General features: G+C 30.6%; 1 protein-coding gene across 4 annotated transcripts in view; it reads right to left on the minus strand.

Annotated features, from left to right (window-relative positions):
- LOC111414134 (transcription factor GATA-4-like) overlaps positions 1-19486 on the minus strand; it is a 63753-nt gene that overhangs the window by 24941 nt on the left and 19326 nt on the right. For all 4 annotated transcript variants that reach the window (XM_071196528.1, XM_023045323.2, XM_023045322.2 and 1 more), the window contains exons 2-3: positions 8222-8406; positions 7887-8113 (exon numbers count right to left, since the gene is read on the minus strand). In XM_071196528.1, coding sequence (XP_071052629.1) covers positions 7887-8113; positions 8222-8406 — 412 coding nt within the window. The remainder of the gene's footprint in view (positions 1-7886; positions 8114-8221; positions 8407-19486) is intronic.

Consider the following 19486-nt stretch of genomic DNA (forward strand, 5'->3'; position numbering starts at 1 on the left):
AAAGTAATAATCTAATTAAAATAAAAAAATACTTTTTCTGGTTACTCTATTTAATGTCTAACCGATTTCGGCTTATGCCATCATCAGAGACTCTATGGAATTCTTAGGTATGCATGCAACAGGAAGTATTAATATCGCTTCAGGAACGTATCCATTGCAATATCTTAAAATGATGCCAACAGATTAACATATTCGTATCTTACAAGAAATATTTTGCGTAATTTACTCAACTCAGTATCGTTTCCAAGTTGCCCAAAGTAAACCTTCTGGTTATTAGTAAGAAATTCGACATGAAGTATTTCTTGTACAGATAATAAATAACATTCATTTATCAAATCAGGACATTACATGATGGATAAAAACATAGTTGCTTTATGTTTTAGTACCGTTGAGTTAATTCTCGGAAGACTATTTCAACAGACGAATTACTCCAGGGTAGTCCTGTATAGCTCACATTTGTATAAATTTGTCATTTTCCAATGATTTGTGAATTAGCGATTTATTTCGCAATAGCACAGAGTTACTAAAGAATTGTTTGTTGATATACATGAACAAGTTCTCAAAGTAGCTTAGATTTATACTAGAATAGCTCTTAGAATGAGTTAATCCAAATTAGCTGAGTTGTCTATATACAGGGTGTCTCAGCGAGACCGGTCATTAGACGTTTCTGGGGTTCTGGCCAAATAAAAAACTTGAGAATGCAGACTTAAGTATTATCAATTACGTTCTCTTCATCTAAAATATTTTCAGATTTCTAGCACTTCCGGTTATACCGGAAGTTGCCACCTACTTGATTTTTTTAAATGGAACATCCTGTATATTTTTACATATTTGGATTTGTCTGTTTTGAAGGTTTATAAATAACTTTACTTTTTGCAATTTGATTCTGTCGTTCTCGAGTTATTCGAATTTTTCTAGAAAAATCTGCTCCAGCAAACATTTGTTCAAAAAATTAGAAAACACTCAATTTTTTGGATATCAATTTAGGATTGAGAACATGCTTAAGCAACATGATGGAGTATGTTTTGGTGCCGAGAACTGCGGTCTAGAACGTTTGATCACTTTACTATGGCACGTTAACTTTTCAAAATTTGGAAGTACCATAACTTCATTTTTTTAAATGGCACCCCCCATATTTTATTTTTTAGTCGTCTTCGGTGTCTCATTCTACATCTTTTATATCCCATATGGCCCATACCTAATATTAATAGTTTGGGAGATAACTCCTCAATGGATCAAATATATCACGCTTGCTCATTAATTTGTTAACATATACATACAAAAATGCTTCATAGCGGCTTTCTCACTTATCATTAGAAGGAGTTATCTTAGATTAGAAGCTTAGACCTCCACAGTGTACGAGTTCTGCATGAACGAATTGGTCTAGAAGCACATGTCCTTTAATAGTTCATAGAAAACGTTAATCCAGAATAACTCAGAGGTGATCTACCGCTGCTGAACATCTCTGAATAGCTCCAAAGTCGTTAAAAATGATATATATGAAGAAATAAATTCAGAATAGCTCATATTTGCACAGGAATAGCTCTTTGTGCGAGTTATTCCATAGTTGTTTATAACATTAGCACTTATTAGAAGAGGTGCAGTTGAATACGTCTGATTTTGTTAAGAATAGCAGCCAATGGAAAGATTAACTTTTTTGTAGCTACAGTTCATTGTTAAGATTTGTTGAAGCGTTATCCCAATTGTCTAAGGGCCATTTTTACCATCCTCCTGATAAACTATCTAGAGGATAGTTGCCATGGTTATGGCGGTTTTAAGCGCTCTCATTGGCTAAGGTTCATTACTACCATCTTTTGGTTAAATTTATCTTATAGATAAACCCATCTACTAGCCCACCAGAGCGCGTAAAATAGCCGTAACCATGGTAATAATCCCTTAGATAGTTTAACCAAAAGATGGTAGTAACAAGCTTAAGAGCTAGATTTATCTCTCGGATAAATTTATCAAGAGGTGGTAAAAGTGGGCCTAAATATAGCAGACTAGCTTAGAGCGGCTCATTCTTTCATTATTAAAAGGAATTATTCTAAATTAACTTGCTCATTTAGTCTTTGACAATGATGTACATGAACAAATTATTTCTAAATAGTGAATAAAATGAATAAGTTCCAAGAGGCAGCTAATAGCACATCATTTATTCTTCGGTGGAATGAGTTAATCCAAATATCAACATACAACATATATTAGATTACATCATAGTGGCTTGTTTATTCTTTGCTAGAAGAGTTCCAGAAGAACTTAGAATTATATATTATTACTTTTTTACCAATATGAAAATTTAAGTTAGCACCATCTAACGAAATATATTAAAATTAAATTCCGGCTTAGAAATTTTCCATATTTGATATCAAAACTTTTATTTACGATAATTTTGTTATTTATTATTTGATGTCAAAACCACTAAGAATGTTATTAAAGATTACCATCATTGTTATAATTTATTCATTCAGTAACAAAATGGAAAAACAACCGAATTATTGAAATAAGTAAACAAACAATTCGAACCAGCCAAAGACATACACTATTAATAGATAGGAGGTGAAATTGCGACTACTCCTTTTTTCTTCAACTTTTTCTTTTTTTCTTCTTTTGTGTAAAGATTAAATTCCCTTCAATAAACAAGAAAAATCACTAAATCACTTTTTGAAAGATAAAACCACGTACAGTAAACGAGTCTTGTCTAGACGGTAAAGTAGACGCATTAGTGTTTTGGTAACCTCATTACATTCTCCTTTAGTCTTTTAAAGATAAAATTGAAACGTACACGTTACGTAATATGATTTTTAAAAAAAGAGGTGTTGTATCGATTTTTCGAAATACGATAAAGAATAAGAAAAAGGCGATTGAATAGAATCAAATAAGATTATATCGTATATCTTATCCAAGTTTATTTAATCCGATTTTATTATTTATTCGATTTTTTTTCACTTCTTAGTTAGAAGGAACTGATAAAACGTACATCAAATATTGTATTATTGAATTTTAAACTTATTTTTTAATTTCGTTTCGTTTTATTTTTGTTCGACAGGATGTTGGAGAACGGTTTACGTCGTTATGTGGTTTTCCGCCATCATATACCACCGAGTCGTAGCGAGTGCTTTTTTTTTAAATTCGAATTTTATGCAGGTTCTTATCGCACGAGTATGGTCACGGGTAACGGAGTCTCGAGTGGAACTGGCACAAACCCGTAGTAAACCCCCCCGGAAGAAATGATAACAACGAAATGTCACAAACCTTTCTAACTTAAATTACATACAAAGTAGTATTCGTAATACAGTAAAACCACGAGATAATAGACAAAATATTTTTAAGTCATATTATTAATATTATTTAGAGTTCAATAAAAATATACAACAGTTTGATAACTAAAATTAGAAGTAACACTAGATCTAGAACTAGAATCATTCGGGTTTAGCCGCACGTCTCATAAGACGGCTAAATCCGAATGTTTCTAGTTATAGGTCTAGTGTTAGTTCTAGTGATAGTGCTGGGTAGCGCTACTTGGCACTAGATATCACTATGTTGCATATTTTTATTGAACTGTCACTAGAATTAACACTAGAAACATTCGGGTTTAGCCGTCTTAACAGACGTGCGGCTAAACCCGAATGATTCTAGTTCTAGGTTTAGTGTTAGTTCTAGTGACAGTTCTAGTTAGCGCTAGTTAGAACTAGATATCATTATGTTGCGTATTTTTATTAAACTAAAACTAGAACTAACACTAGACCTAGAACTAGAATCATTCGGGTTTAGCCGCACGTCTCATAAGACGGCTAAACCTGAATGATTCTAGTTTTAGGTCTAGTGTTAGTTCTAGTGACAGTTCTAGTTAGCGCTAGTTAGAACTAGATATCATTATGTTGCATATTGGAAGAAAAGTTCCAACTTCTAATAATGACTGAATGAGCCACCACAAAAGAAGCACTTTTTTATGCATGTGTTGTAACTATATGTTAACAAATAAATGAGCTACTTTGAACTAATTTGACATTTTTAGACCAATGTGATAATTCTTCCTTAACTCATCCATTAAAAAATTCTGGCGCAACCTCAAACTAGCTTGGTATAATTTGTTGCACCCAATATGACTTTTGGGTTTACTCTGAATCTTTCCAGAAAAAGTACTTTCAAGAATTACAAATTACTAGCTACGCATTATTCCATCGAAGAATAAATGAGATGCTGTGTGCTTGGAACTTATTCGTTTACAGCACGTTTAATACTGCAGCTAATACAGTGTAAATTGAACCCACTCAAAAATAATTTGTTCATGTACATCATTGTCAATGTCTAAATGTTAAAGCTACAATAATCAACAATCAAATTCTAAATCTTCTTCATATTGTGGAAGAAAAATTACTAACTGTGCAAGTTAATTTACCATTGGGATAACTCTTGCCAATGAAGTAGATACATAGAAGTTAATCTTTTGATAAGCTGCTACTCTTAACAAAGTCTATTCAACTGCACCTCTTCCATTGTGTGAGAAAGTTATAGACAACTCTGAAATAACTTGCACAAAAAAGAACTCTAGTGTAAATCTAAAGTGTTCTGAAATAATAATCATTTTTAATGACTCTGGAGCTATCGAAAGATTATCTACAGCTGTGTAGTAAACGAATTATAGTTTCTTTTCCTATATAGCTATGTTGGATCAACTCTCAAGGTTCTGGATTAACTCTATCAATGAATTATTAAGGAACATGTCAATGCAGCTCAAAAGTAATCTGGGATAGCTCTTTCTAACAATAAGTGAAAAAGTCTCAATGAAGCACTTTTTTGTGAATGTCTTGTATCTATATGTCAACAAATGAATGAGCTATTTTGAACTAATTTGACATTTTTAGTCCAATGTGCTAACTCTTCCTTAACTAGTCCATTAAAATATTCTGACGCAACCTCAAGCTAGTTTGATATAATTTGTTCCACCCAAGATGTATTTTAGGCAGGGTTGGGCATTTTTGCACTACCACTAAATTGCACTATCACTGTCTATTCAGTGGTAATTAAAATGCAAAATCCATTATCACTAAAAATTTAGTGATAGTGAAAAAAAAATTGCATTATTATTAAACCTTTAGTGATAGAAAAAAAATGCACAAACTTTTAGTGAAACATGGTCTTTAACTAAATAGATTTGAATATATATTTTATGTCCGATTTAGTTATCAACTAGTTTTTTGATAAAAATGATTCTTGGTGTATAGGCGGTGTAATTAAACGATGTCATTAAGCCAATCAAGCGAAATAAATCACGACTTCTTGGTGTCAACAGCAGACTAATTTATTTGGTCTTTTATTTTATGGTTTATTTTGAATATATTTCCTTATACTGCTTCAGCTTATATGTATAGTCTTACTTCTATTCTTCTAGAAGCAGTGGTATGTTACTGAAAAATGTTAATTATCACTAAAGGCTTTCACTATCACTAAATATTTTTTAGTGGTAGTGCTATTTTTTTCACTATTACTAAAGGTTTAGTGATAATGTAATTTTTTTTCAACTATCACTAAATATTCAGTGATGATGAAATTTGTGTTTTAACTACCACTGAAGAAGTAGTGGTAGTGAAACGCTTATTGCATTTATTTTTTAGTGCATTATACCCAACCCTGCTTTTGGGTTTACTCTGAATCTTTCGGGAAAAACTGGTTTCAAGAATTACGAATTACTAGCTACGTATTGGTTATTCGAAGCTATTTTTAACTACATGAACTACTCAACATTACCTATTCTAATGACGGCTCAACTTATAGACAAACTTTGAGCTATTATAGAATAACTCTTTCGAAGATCTAATTTGTTCATGTATAGCACTTCCCCAAAGAAAACTTTAAACTATTTTGAGTATCATATTCAACAAACAAAAACTAGTGTTAGTTCTAGTTTTAGTTTTATATAAATATGCAACATAGTGATAGGTATCTAGCGTTAACTGGCGCTACCTAGCACTGTCACTAGAACTAACACTAGACCTAGAACTAGAATCATTCGGGTTTAGCCGGACGTCTCTTAAGACGGCTAAACCCGAATGTTTCTAGTTCTAGGTTTAGTGTTAGTTCTAGTTTCAGTTGTTATTCAGTACTAAATTGTTGTATATTTTCATTGAACTAAAACTAGAACTAATACTAGACCTAGAACTAGAATCATTCGGGTTTAGCCGCACGTCTCATAAGACGGCTAAACCCGAATGATTCTAGGTCTAGGTCTAGTGTTAGTTCTAGTGACAGTGCTAAGTAATGGTAGTTAGCACTAGATATAACTATGTTGCATATTTTTATTAAACTAAAACTAGAATTAACGCAAGACGGGTTTAGCCATCTTGAGAGACGTGCGGCTAAATCCGAATGTTTCTAGTTCTTGGTCTAATGTTGGTTATAGTGACAGTGGTAGGTATCACTAGTTAACAAAAGATATCACTATATTGCATATTTTTATTGATTTAAAACTAGAACTAACACAAGACCTAGAACTAGAATCATTCGGATTTAGCCGTCTTGAGAGACGTGCGGCTAAACCCGAATGTTTCTAGTTCTAAGTCTAGTGTTAGTTCTAGTTTTACACTAGCACTATCACTAGAACTAACATAAGACTTAGAACTAGAATGATTCGGGTTGAGCCGTCTTGAGAGACGTGCGGCTAAACCCGAATGTTTCTAGTTCTAGATTTTGTGTTAGTTCTTGTTTTACACTAGCACTATCACTAGAACTAACACTAGACCTAGAACTAGAAACATTCGGGTTTAGCCGTCTTAAGAGACGTCCGGCTAAACCCGAATGATTCTAGTTCTTGGTGTAGTGTTAGTTCTAGTGATACTGCTAAGTAGCGCCAATTAACGCTAGATATAACTATGTTGCATATTTTTATTGGACTAAAACTAGAAATAACACTACACCTAGAACTAGAAACATTGTGTTAGTTCTAGTTTTAGATGTAGCAGAAACATTAAAATCTACGAATTTTGTGTAAAATCATTGAGTTTATAACTTAAGAAAATTTCAATTAAGAATTAATTGTATTTTTCCTACTTCTAGTTTCTTTTTCTAAGTACAACACCGTTAATTACCGGTACAAACTTAAAACAAAACTCTTGTCCCAGGCTTTTACACGATAAACAACGACGTTACGAAAGATTGTTTATTGATACTCAACTACTACAACGTTCTCTCTCTTTTTTTCCATAAATAACACATAACCATCAAGAATAAAATAAATTACACAGTTTATAAATGAAATATTGATAAAATAAGAACTGATTCACCCCCGTATCTCCTCAAAAATTCAAAACCAAACGAATAGTTACGCAAAGAATCATCCTCTACATCGATATTTATTGTTATTAAATCGCGTTGCAGCTGTAAATTGTTATTAAAATGACGAATCGTGAACAAAAAGTTTGTTTTTAGTTAATTTATCTTAAAGAATTAAAAAAAATTACAAAAAAATTGATTTATTTGTCTTTTGTAATCGAAATATATTTAAAATTCCAAACATTTTCGAAATAGACTGGGATGGTCTTTTTAAAACGTCGAGAATCGGTTGAAATAACTATTGTGTGTTGTAAATCGTAATGTAACCTTCGCATTTGTAAACATGTTAGAGTAAATTGTTTGAAATCTAGTTTAAAGTTAATCAAGAAAAATTAATGTAACATAATATCTTAAAATTTTTGTTCGTTAAATAAATAAAACGTTTTAGATTAATTTTGAGATAAAATTTTTTGACTGTTTTTTGACACTTCGTTTAAACTGTCAAATTTTATCTCTATACGTCATATTATTTGAGGTTATAATAACAAAATTTTATTTTCGTATGAATCTTTTTAATGAGTTATTTTATTAAAATAAAAAAATAATGTTTTTCTTACTTTGTGGAATCCAATCCTGCGTAATGATGACTCGATAACGTAGTTAATTGAGTAGTTTCCATACCGCTATTATGTTGGTCACCTGGAGACATGGCATTTAAATACGTAACTCTCCTCGGCGAACCTGGACTATTCGAAGGATCGCTACCGTTTGGTGAAGATTCCGCGACAACACCAGGAACGTCTAATTGTATGTAATGCGCCTCCTGTTGGTCTTCTATGGGAACCTACAAAGCAACAATGATTTAAAAATTCCCGCCAAAATTATTTAAAAAATGCTGGTATTTTTTATCTCATTCAAGTTATTTTTTTCTTCGTTTATCATTTTTACACACCTCCTCGATGGCTCTTCCGAATGCCGATTGGTACTCCTGATCTTGTCGCATCGTGTAACCGTCAACAGCGCCGTATTGAAAGCAGTCAAGGGGCGTTCCCGAACGTGACTGGGGCGATGGTTCCGCCCCTTCCGTTTGCGACGTCGGACTAAACTGTTGTTGGTCTTCCGCATAACTATCAACGCCTGAAACGAATGTAACCGGTAAGTGCGTGCGTTGAGTTGGTTGCATAACTAGTAGGGGTTTAAAATGACATTTTTTATTTTGTAAATTTTTTTAAGCGACTACTATAACAGTGATGATTTGATTTGAATTACTACTTACTGTTATTTAATAGGTGATATAATTGTAAACATACAAAAAAGATAAGATAATGAATAAATTATTGAAAATGGTATCTTAATACATTTATAATTAAGTAATTTTATTATAGTTATTATTGGATTAATTTAGATTTTTTGTGCTTGTAATCTGGGTAATGATGATAATGCGTAAATCGGGTGATTTCTGCATTTTCAAATTATTTTATCTTCCACCTAATTATATCTCTTATATGTACAAAATACTTCATTGTTATCTAATAAATAAATCTTGAAAACAGAGTTGTGGAGACCATTTCTATTTCCATCGATTTAGAACTCATCATTGGTTCGCTGACCGATTCTTTCAATTCGCTTCAATTCCTTGCGCTGTGAAGTCTCTCTCGATTTTGTAACATCATCAGTTCTGCAATTGATAACTCATCTTTTAAGTTCCATTCACTTTTTTTCATGAACTGTTCGATAAATCGAACAACAATCTCCTCGTTACACGATAGCTTTTCTCCCGTTAAGGTCAACATTCTTCTTTAAATTTTTCATAAAATACTTGGAATAAAACTTTGAGATAAAGTTGCCGTATTAGGTTGAGATCTATTTAGCTAGTTTTTTTGCCAAAGGTGATAATTTCTTGCGAACTTTTAGCACTTATGGATTCTTATGTATAGTTACTACACCTTTATAACTCATTGATGACCAAAGTATAGGGTCAAAATTTATTGGTCCTTGAGCCTGTCAGAGATAATTATCTTCCTGTTTAGCTAAAAAGACACCTTTTTCTACGGTTAGATCACAAGCATCTTTTTCTATCTAGCATATAACACACATGAGATGCGCATTTTTCATACTTTCTGTGGAAATCAAAATTAAACCAAATCTTTAACATCAAGAAAATCTTAAGGAGCACATGACAATACGATATAGATGTGTATAAAATCAATTAACAGAAACATTTAACATCACGCAAAATAGGGATATGGGATGGCACCAACATTATTTAACCTAACATTTGAATACATCATTAGGAAGATAAAAATACGAAGAGCAAATCTGCTGGTTAACAAAACCTTCCAACTGGCTGCATACGCAGAGGATTTGATGACATGATGCGCAGAACAAAGAAAGTAGCAAAGGAGACATATTGCAGAAGACCTAATCGAATCTATAAAAGAGTGGTGGGGGGATACGAGGAAGCTTACTTTGCTCTCACAAACATATTTAAAAGTAGATACACCGCAACAGAAATATATAGAGAATATATAAGACCATAATAAAACGTATCCGACGTATGGTTGAAAAACGTGGACATTAATAAAGAAACTAAGATAATGTCTAAATATATTCGAAAGGAAGATTCTGGGGAAAATCATGAAAACTAAAACCTTAATGAAGCAGAGGTATCTAGCTACATAAGAATTAAGAGACTGGGTATATTGCCAGAATGGAATAAGGAAAGCTACTTAGAATGTTAATAAATCGGAAAATGGAGGGACTGTCGATGTAGACGCAAAAGAAGTGTTGAGATGTGGAGGTTGAAGATGAAGGAAGCCATGGTTAGGCACCGCCGTAGGAGGAGAATTAAAAATTTAGCGATATTTATTCAGCTTTATAGGATACTTTTTTCTAGTATAGTGACTCTTGTACTTCAGAAATGAGTTTTTAACTAAGTCCATAGATTCTGAATTTATTTTATGGTCCTCTTTGACCTACTTGGGCTATTATTAAATAGTTAATTAGGCTTGACTCTTTCTATTTTATGTACAAAAACAGTTAATGAGTACTTATGTACTGTTCTCATGCATATTAGCACTTTGCAGTTTCAATACTTGTAAAGAAAGAATAAATTTATTCTCATTAACGCAGTCCAGTTTGAAATTTGTTGCAATAAGATTTTTCGGCATTTTTAACTTTTGCCCAATGGTAAGAAGATAAGTCATATGAATATGAAAACTTTGAAAATGATATTTTTTGGACCATATTCATAATAATTCCTATTGGTAACAGACACTAGATTGTACATTTCAAAGCATTATTCCTGAAGTGTGTTTCTTAGGTCGCCTTTAGACTTACTTATATAAAAGTCATCGTTATGGTGTCAATGTTCTAAAAATTTTTGCCTTCAATAAAAAAAACATATGGATTAAAGGAAACAATGCTAAGGACATAATAAGTGTGTCTAACCAACTAGTTGTGGAATGAAATAACAGCGTAATGTTAGACCTGTTTTGGTTCAAGAGTTCTGAACCTTTCTGCGCATACATGCAATATGCAATATGCAATATGTACGCGCAGAAAGATTCAGGACTGTTCGGAACTACAGAACTCTTGAACCAAAACAGGCCTATTGACAAAAAATGTTTAGAAAGAAACACATGTATTTAGCTACACCAAACAGGAAATTCAGTAGATGTAACCAAAAGAAATTTAAACTTAAAGAAATTAAGTTAATTCCATTAACTATCCTTGTATCATATAGAAATGCGAAAAAGTTGAGTATAGACAAATTTAGTTAATTTAATTGAAGAGGTTAACCATAAAAATTTCTGCGGTGATTAAAAAATTCTTACTACTTATCAGATTGAAAATTAAAAAAGGGAGAAAAAACAGGTGATTAATCAGTTTTTATTCTGGAAGTCATTTTTTAATTTTAGACCAACAATATGAGTCATATCAAAGGATGCAAATGAAAAAATGTAAAAAAATTAACTCATAAATTCGTTTTATAAAAGTTGTAGCAAAAATAAAGAGTCTGGAGAAAATCCGCGATTACTTTTCTATCAGTTCTTAAGTGATAGTATTTATTTTAGTCTAAATGATGTCAGCTAATTCATGATTTGTACTATACAACGGATCCAAAGACCAATGCAAGTATACAGGGTATACAGGCAAGTATACAGGGTGAGTTATTAGTATCCCGGCGGTCGATAGTTACTAAATCATTTGAAAAACAAAAAAATATTTTATACAATAATAGTACATAAATTTATTTAAATGGAACACCCTATATATTTTATCATATTATGAATACAACTAAATTTGTTTATATTTTTCCGATTTTGCCTTGAAACTACATCAGACAATAGCCAAAGCCAGTAGGTAGATGATAGTATTCAAAGATATTAGATACAATATACAGGATGTTTAAAAAGCTCAGTTACTTTTGATGTTTTTCAAATGGCTTTTTCTTACGTTTTTTAAATGCAACAACCTGTATGTTGTATGCTAGTTGAATTGCTCATCAAGTTCCCTTTAATTAATGATAAGTATGTCATATGTCTAACTTTAATAGTTTTCCTGATATTTAGAATTTAAAGGAAAATGTGTAAAAGTGATAGAATGTAATATTTCAGCCCTTTTTTGACATTTTTTTTTTGTTTTTTCTTTTGTATTTGTCTGTCATTTGTAAATCAGTAATATTATATTAAAATACAATTTAAAAAGAATCAAAACGTTATAAAAATACAAGAAATACAATTAAACGGCACAATAAATCCCTATTTTAATTACTAAATTATTTGAATGAAACGCAGCAATAAACTATAAACAATTACTAAACGTTGCTCAACAAGTAGGTATTAATTTAATTAATATTGAGAAGTTGTTCAAAATGCCGCCCATTTTCTCTTCTACAAGCATTAATGCGCTGTATAAAAGATCTTGAGGTATATCTTAACATGTGCATCTTATTTTCTCTAAAGTCGGAAATTATATGGCTGAACAACTGCATATTTTATTACTTACATCTTTTTAAATCTCATAAAGTACGAAGTCGCATTAAAATCTGGTATATGGCAGCAAAACTATTTTACATTATAAAATATTAATCAAATAATTATTTAAACATTATTCTTTAAATTCTAAATATCAGGAAAACTACTAAAGTTAGCTACATGACATACTTATCATTAAATAAAGGTAACTTGATGGGCAATTCAACCAGCACACAATATACAGGGTGTTCCATTTAAAAAAACCTATGAAAAAGCCATTTGAAAAACATCAAAAGTAACTAAGCTTTATGAACACGCTGTATAGCGTATCTAATATCTTTGGATACTATCATTTATCTACTGGCTTTGACTAATATCTGACACAGTTTCAAGGCAAAATTGGAAAAAATGTTGTTTTTAAAAAGATCCTGCAATGGACACAATTTGGAATGACACAATGAATTTGGAATATATAGGATGTTCCATTTAACAAAATCTACATCTCTCCGTCTAAATGGAACAACCGGTATAAGTAAAAATAATTTTACGTAATAATAAATGGTGAATAAACTTTTGTATAAAACTACTAGACTACTAATAACCCTGTATATATCAGACACAACACGTCCAATAATAGGACATTATATAATGTTGTAGACATTATAGGTCTCAATGTAGCGCTTCGGCAGCAAACGACCTTATTTTAAAGAAAAAAATTTCGATGCGAAGGTTATAAAAAAATATTATAATATTAAAAAGATGTATTAAATATCATTATAGAAAGTTTTTGACATCCTAAAAGTTTTTTTTAAGTAAAATTGAATTTAAATTTATTACTAAAACACTATATCTAAAAAAATAATAAACGTTTTTTATTAAATATTTGTTTTTTTTTAAATAAACAAAAAAAATAAGTATAGATTATTTTTTTTGACAAAACAGTGTTAAAAATATGTCAAGAATCATTTAATTTAATATAATTTTTATCTTAACGAAAAAAAAAATAATTTCCATTAACCAAGTAATAAGATATATAAATACTGTTGTGATTTACGCAAATTTTGTATAATCAGTTGAGTAGTCAAGAAGCTGCTAGGTCAGTGTTAGGGTCAATCTCGGTGTACGGGTCATCTTCAACGAACCAAAAACCTTTAATACATTTCTCTATAAAATGAGAGTTTGTTTTTTTTTCTTCTCCTCTGCTGAACTTATCTCGACAAACAATAAATTGTGTCGCTAATTGCTATATTTTTGTGTTAATGTAGAAAATAATCTTACATTTAGCTTGGTAACAAGCAATGTAATAATGTAAAAAGTTTTTTTTTAAATGAGATCGAAATGACGTATCTTTAGAAGGTTTTATGTTTAAAAAAAGATGTCAATTGGATATTTTTTCGTCTTATTTTAACTGATAAGGCGGGTAGGCAGAGGTCACGGTAAGTGAACGCACTTACAATCAGTCGTAAATCGAAGAACAACCGTTGAACTTTTCAAAATTGCAAAACACACATCATTAAGTTGAGTTAGCTATTAAATTTTAAAATCTAAAACTTAAGTAATTATTCACGTCATAATAAATTTTAAAATAAATTATGTTTCGATTTAAAGAAAGAGTTAAAAAAAAATTTTTTTCTAATTTACTTTCTTAGTTGTCATTTTAATAAATGAGCCCCTTAAATTTTCCCGAGTCACTATGAACGGCTTTCAGAAGGGCAAAACGTATAAATAAACGACGTATCGGTAGCTATAGGCTCACCTCTGACCTCAAAACCCGAGAATAAGACCATTTTAAAGTCTCGGCATCACTGGAACGGAATCGTTCGAATTTTAAATTTGTCTCGGTTCGATTTTTTTTTATTTACCAAATCAAACTGTAACATATTTTTAAATTATTTATCAAAAAAAAATATTCCACAATAATTTAAAAAAAAAAAAAACAAGAGCGATTTAGGTTGCTTACAATTATGAATAACAAAATTTAGCTTGTTGATAGAGTTTTACAGTATTGAAAACATAAAAAAAATTAAATGCATTATCTTTTAGTAACTAAAGGTGATAGGAATGTAAGATGAGTGTGGTATCTTATCCACAATATAATAAATAAAATGTTTTATGGTAATAATGAATGAATGATAAATTAATTTGAATGAATGAATATAATAATTTAAATGATTGATTAACAATAATAATGATTTTGTAGCAACACGATCTTGTTTGTACATGTCGTGTGCATAGCATGCTACAGCCAGTTGTCGTCACTGAAAGAGTAGCTTGTAGTGATGGGTGTGTAAGAGTGACAGATTTTGATTTGTTCTGTTGGCTGTAGTGACAGAAATGTCATGATGATGTGTCCAGGAAGTGATTGATTTAAGTTTTTGTGAATAAAGTGTTTTTGATAAATGATGTAAAGGAGCATCTCGAACATTTTAGATGTTTGGCACAAATCTGTGATAAAAATGTATCATTCCTAAGAATCGCTGTAATTGTTTAAGTGTGGTTAGTTTTGGAAATTCTGTTATGGCATTAACCTTAGATTCAGCCTTCAGCAGAAGTTTGATGATTTAGGAAATTTAAATCTGTAACTCCAAAAACACATTTTGTTGGTTGTACATATTGCAAGTTGAGTAACTTTAAAAAGTTTGGACATAGATGTCAAGTTTTGATAACATCTTAAGACGTTTCATTAACAATCTACTGGTGCAGTAAACTTGTCTTAACATATAACATTATTTGTAACAACAAGGGGAACTTAATGTTGTATAAGATCAAAAGCTTACAATGCAATTGGTGCTCTTGTGTTCCAACCAAGTTAAAATTATTGCTTCACCATTCGAATTCAGATTCACAAAAACAATAGGAAATAAAAAGTGATTGCAAAAGTCAAAATTATTAATTTTGACTGTATCAATAAACAATTTTATCTATAAATAACCCTTAAATACGATAAAGATAGCGAATTAAAAAAATGTATGGAAAAAGATTAATTCAAAGCTAGATTAGATTTCGTTGATAACTCCTTGCTGGTGGTTTTACTTTATCAATATAAATAGTGAAAATTAGTGTGAAATTATTAAAAAATATTTTTTTTAGTGACAATGGGTGATTCCTTTTTTTTTCTACACTCGTTGGAAACTCTTCTTATCACCAACAAAGCACCAAAACGGATTTCCTCAATAACACAGTGTAAAAGAGCGATAAGAGGGTGACTGTCGTGTTTCGCATTTAGCTTTCGACTCGACAAGCCAACATGTGTCGACCGACTTGTTGTTCATTTACAATCGAAATTAACCGCATAACAACGTCTTTAACGAAAAAACACGAAAACAACAATAATTTATACTCTTTCGTTTTATTCCTTAATTTCGTATTTTCTTCTTCTTCTTCGTATTCTAACTTTTTTTGAAGAAATAAAGTCGTCGACGTGTGTTTACTTCCTTATCGGGCGTCGTGCCCGAGATAAAACGATAAATTTGTCAAACACACTTCTTATCGCACCACGACAGTCCACTTTATCTTTCTTAACAAAAAAAAAATAAGAAAAAGAAGAGGATGATGTAAAGGATGAAGATGGTAAAGAAGAAGGAAAAGGGATTTTTTATATTTAGATCGGCGAGATGAAGAGTTTGAAAAATGGGGTACAAGAAATCTTTTAGGGTAGCTTATATTCGTCATTATTTTCACGTTATGGGGTCGTTATGGTGGGTTATAAACGACCCGATTTTTTTGTTGTTTCTCAATTTTATCTGTTTATCTTTATAATTTTTGGGTGAATTGGTGTGATGATTGGTTTGTATTATTGGTTTGGTGATAGATCGAGGTATTTAGGGTTTAAAAAAAAGTGTTATATAATAAAATCTAGATATAATGGACCTCATTAGAACCAACTTCGAATATAACGGATAAAATAATACTTCAGTATATTTAAATATAAATGTTAGAACTCATTGATAGAATCGAAATCGGGTATTCCCCGAGTTCTCTATATTATATTTTATTGAACAAAAGATAATGATATCTAAGTAGTGCTATCTAGCACCGTCACCAAAACTAACACTAAAGCTAGAACTAGAAATATTCGGGATTGATTTTTTTTAATCAATGTGAAATGACCCAAAAAACACGATAAAAATAAAAAGAAAGTGCGGAAAAATGACTAACACTAGATTAACTTCAGTTATAAAACTTCTATTATATGATAACTAACTTCAGGTTTAAAATTTTGACATATTTGTAATCTTTATTAAAAATCCTTTAAAATGAGTACAAACACGACATATTTATCTTCAATATTAACGAAGTTATGGTCAACTTCCGGTTAAAAATGTCAACGTCATTTTGACATATTTGTAATCGCCGAGAAAAATCCTTTAAAATGAGTCCAAACAAGATACGTTTAATTCCAATATTACTCGAGATATAAGAACTTCCGGTTTGAAATGTCAATGTCATTTTGACATATTCTTGATTTTTATAAAATGTCTTAATATTTGTCACAAAAACTAAAATATAATAAAAAAAAAATAAAAATTAAGGTTGGTATTAATATTTAAAAATTAAATTGCTATCGTCATTGTTGCTAACTTCGGGTTTAATGTCTTTTATTCTAACTTTTTTGTTTTTTGAGATAAGTGCGTCATCTTCAGACTCATTTTAAAGGTTGTTTAAGGAAGATGACAAATATGTCAAAATTGACATTTAAAAAATCGACGATTTTTTTTTAATCAATGAAAAAAATGACACAAAAAACACGTTAAAAATAAAAAGAAAGTGCGGAAAAGTGACTAACACTAGATTAACTTCGGTTATAAAACTTCTATTATATGATAACTAACTTCAGGTTTAAAATGTCAACCTCAATTTTGACATATTTGTAATCTTCATTAAAAATCCTTTAAAATGAGTACAAACACGACATATTAATCTTCAATATTAACGAAGTTATGGTCAACTTCCGGGTAAGAATGTCAACGTCATTTTGACATATTTGTAATCGTCGTGAAAAATCCTTTAAAACGAGTCCAAACAAGATACGTTTAATTCCAATATTACTCGAGATATAAGAACTTCCGGTTTGAAATGTCAATGTCATTTTGACATACTCTTGATTTTTATAAAATGTGTTAATATTTGTCACAAAAACTAAAATATAATAATAAAAAAATAAGAAATTAAGGTTGGTATTAATATTTGAAAATTAAATTGCTATCTTCATTGTTGCTAACTTCGTGTTTAATGTCTTTTATTCTTTTTTTAAATATGTCAAAATTGACATTTAAAAAAATCGACGCTTTTTTTTAATCAATGTGAAATGATCCAAAAGACACGTTAAAAATAAAAAGAAAGTGCGGAAAAGTGACTAACACTAGATTAACTTCAGTTATACAACTTCTATTATATGATAACTAACTTCAAGTTTAAAATACCAACCTCAATTTTGACATATTTGTAATCTTCATTAAAAATCTTTTAAAATGAATCCAAACATGACATTTATCTCCAATGTAAACGTCAATGTCATTTTGACATATTAATTTTTATAAAATGTTTTAATATTTGTCACAAAAACAAAAATATAATAAAAAATTAAGGTTGGTTTTAATATTTTTGCTATCGTCATTGCTGCTAACTTCGGGTTTAATGTTCTTTTATTCTAACTTATTTGTTTTTTGAGATAAATGCGTCATTTTTTGGACTCATTTTAAAGGTTTTTTAATGAAGATGACGAATATGTCAAAATTGACGTTGATGTTTCAAACCGGAAGTGATTGTATTTCCATTAATATTAAAGTTAAATATGTCGACTTTGGACTCATTTTAAAGGATTTTTTATGAAGTTTCCAAATATGTCAAAATTGAAACATGAAAGTTCGAACTTTTTGGTTTTTAGAGAAAAATGCGTGAAGTTTGGACTTACTTTAAATTACAAATTATAGTTGACATTGACAACTGAAAGTTTTTGTTAAAACAACGATTTTGCACTTCAAATGGATTTATTTATTTATTTTTCTCTACCGGTTTCGCTACATTATTCGTAGCATCATCAGGAGAATACGTCAAACGTTCACAAAAGATTCCTGAAATAGATGTTGTTAAGCATTTACTTAATTTGTTTTTATTTTTAGGAATGAAACTAAAAAACCCTTGGAGAATCGAGATTAGAGAATAGAACACGTTATGGTGTCGTACATTTGCCGCTAAAATTGAATTGAAAGTTTTTGTTACGATTAAACCCGAATGTTTCTAGTTCTCGTTCTAGTTTTAGTTCAATAAAAATATACAAAATACCTTTTAATTTTATACTAACATCTAGAAAACGACACTGGACCGAAATTGTAGTTTATAGTATTTTAGGTCTTTCGGTATTCTGCATTTTTTCTAAGATAAGTTACAGCTTTACCTACCAAACAGCATGAAAATCTCTAAAAACGATAAAATGTCGCTTAGTCAAGTCATGTACTTATAAGGCCGTCCATTTATAATAATATACCTTGTTATACGATGATAACAAATGATCTAAATACAACTATAATGATATCTAGTTCTAACTAGCGCTACCTAGCATTGTCACTAAAACTAGATCTAGAACTAGAAACATTCGGGTTTAGCCGCACGTCTCTTAAGATGGCTAAACCCTAATGATTCTATTTCTAGGTCTAGTGTTAGTTCTACAAAAATTTTCAACAATCTAGCGTCGAATAACAATTAATATTAGAACTAACAGTACACCTAGAAAGTTCTAGGTCTAGTATTAGTTCTAGTTTTAGTTCAATAAAAATACGCCACAAAATGATATCTAGTTCTAACTAGCGCTATCTACCACTGTCGCCAGAACTAACACTAGACCTAGAACTAGAAACATTCGGGTTTAGCCGTCTTAAGAGACGTGTTGCTAAACCCGAATGATTCTAGTTCTTGGTCTAATGTTAGTTCTACTTTTAGTTCAATAAAAATATGCAAGGTAATGATATCTAGTTTTAACCAGCGCTACCTAGCACCGTCACCAGAACTGACACTAAACCTAGAACTAGAATGATTCTAGTTCTTGATCTAGTGTTAGTTCTACTTTTAGTTCTATTTTTACAACAATCTAGAGTTGAATAACAATTAAAATTAGAACTAATACTAGACCTAGAACTACACTGAGAAAAATGATATGGAAAATTGAACTAAATCAATTTAGTTGTTAGACAAATAGTCATTTTTCCTAGAAAATTTATTCATTTACCTAACGTGATCTA

The sequence above is a fragment of the Onthophagus taurus genome, chromosome 6 (assembly GCF_036711975.1).
Source record: "Onthophagus taurus isolate NC chromosome 6, IU_Otau_3.0, whole genome shotgun sequence".
Taxonomy (NCBI): domain Eukaryota; kingdom Metazoa; phylum Arthropoda; class Insecta; order Coleoptera; family Scarabaeidae; genus Onthophagus; species Onthophagus taurus.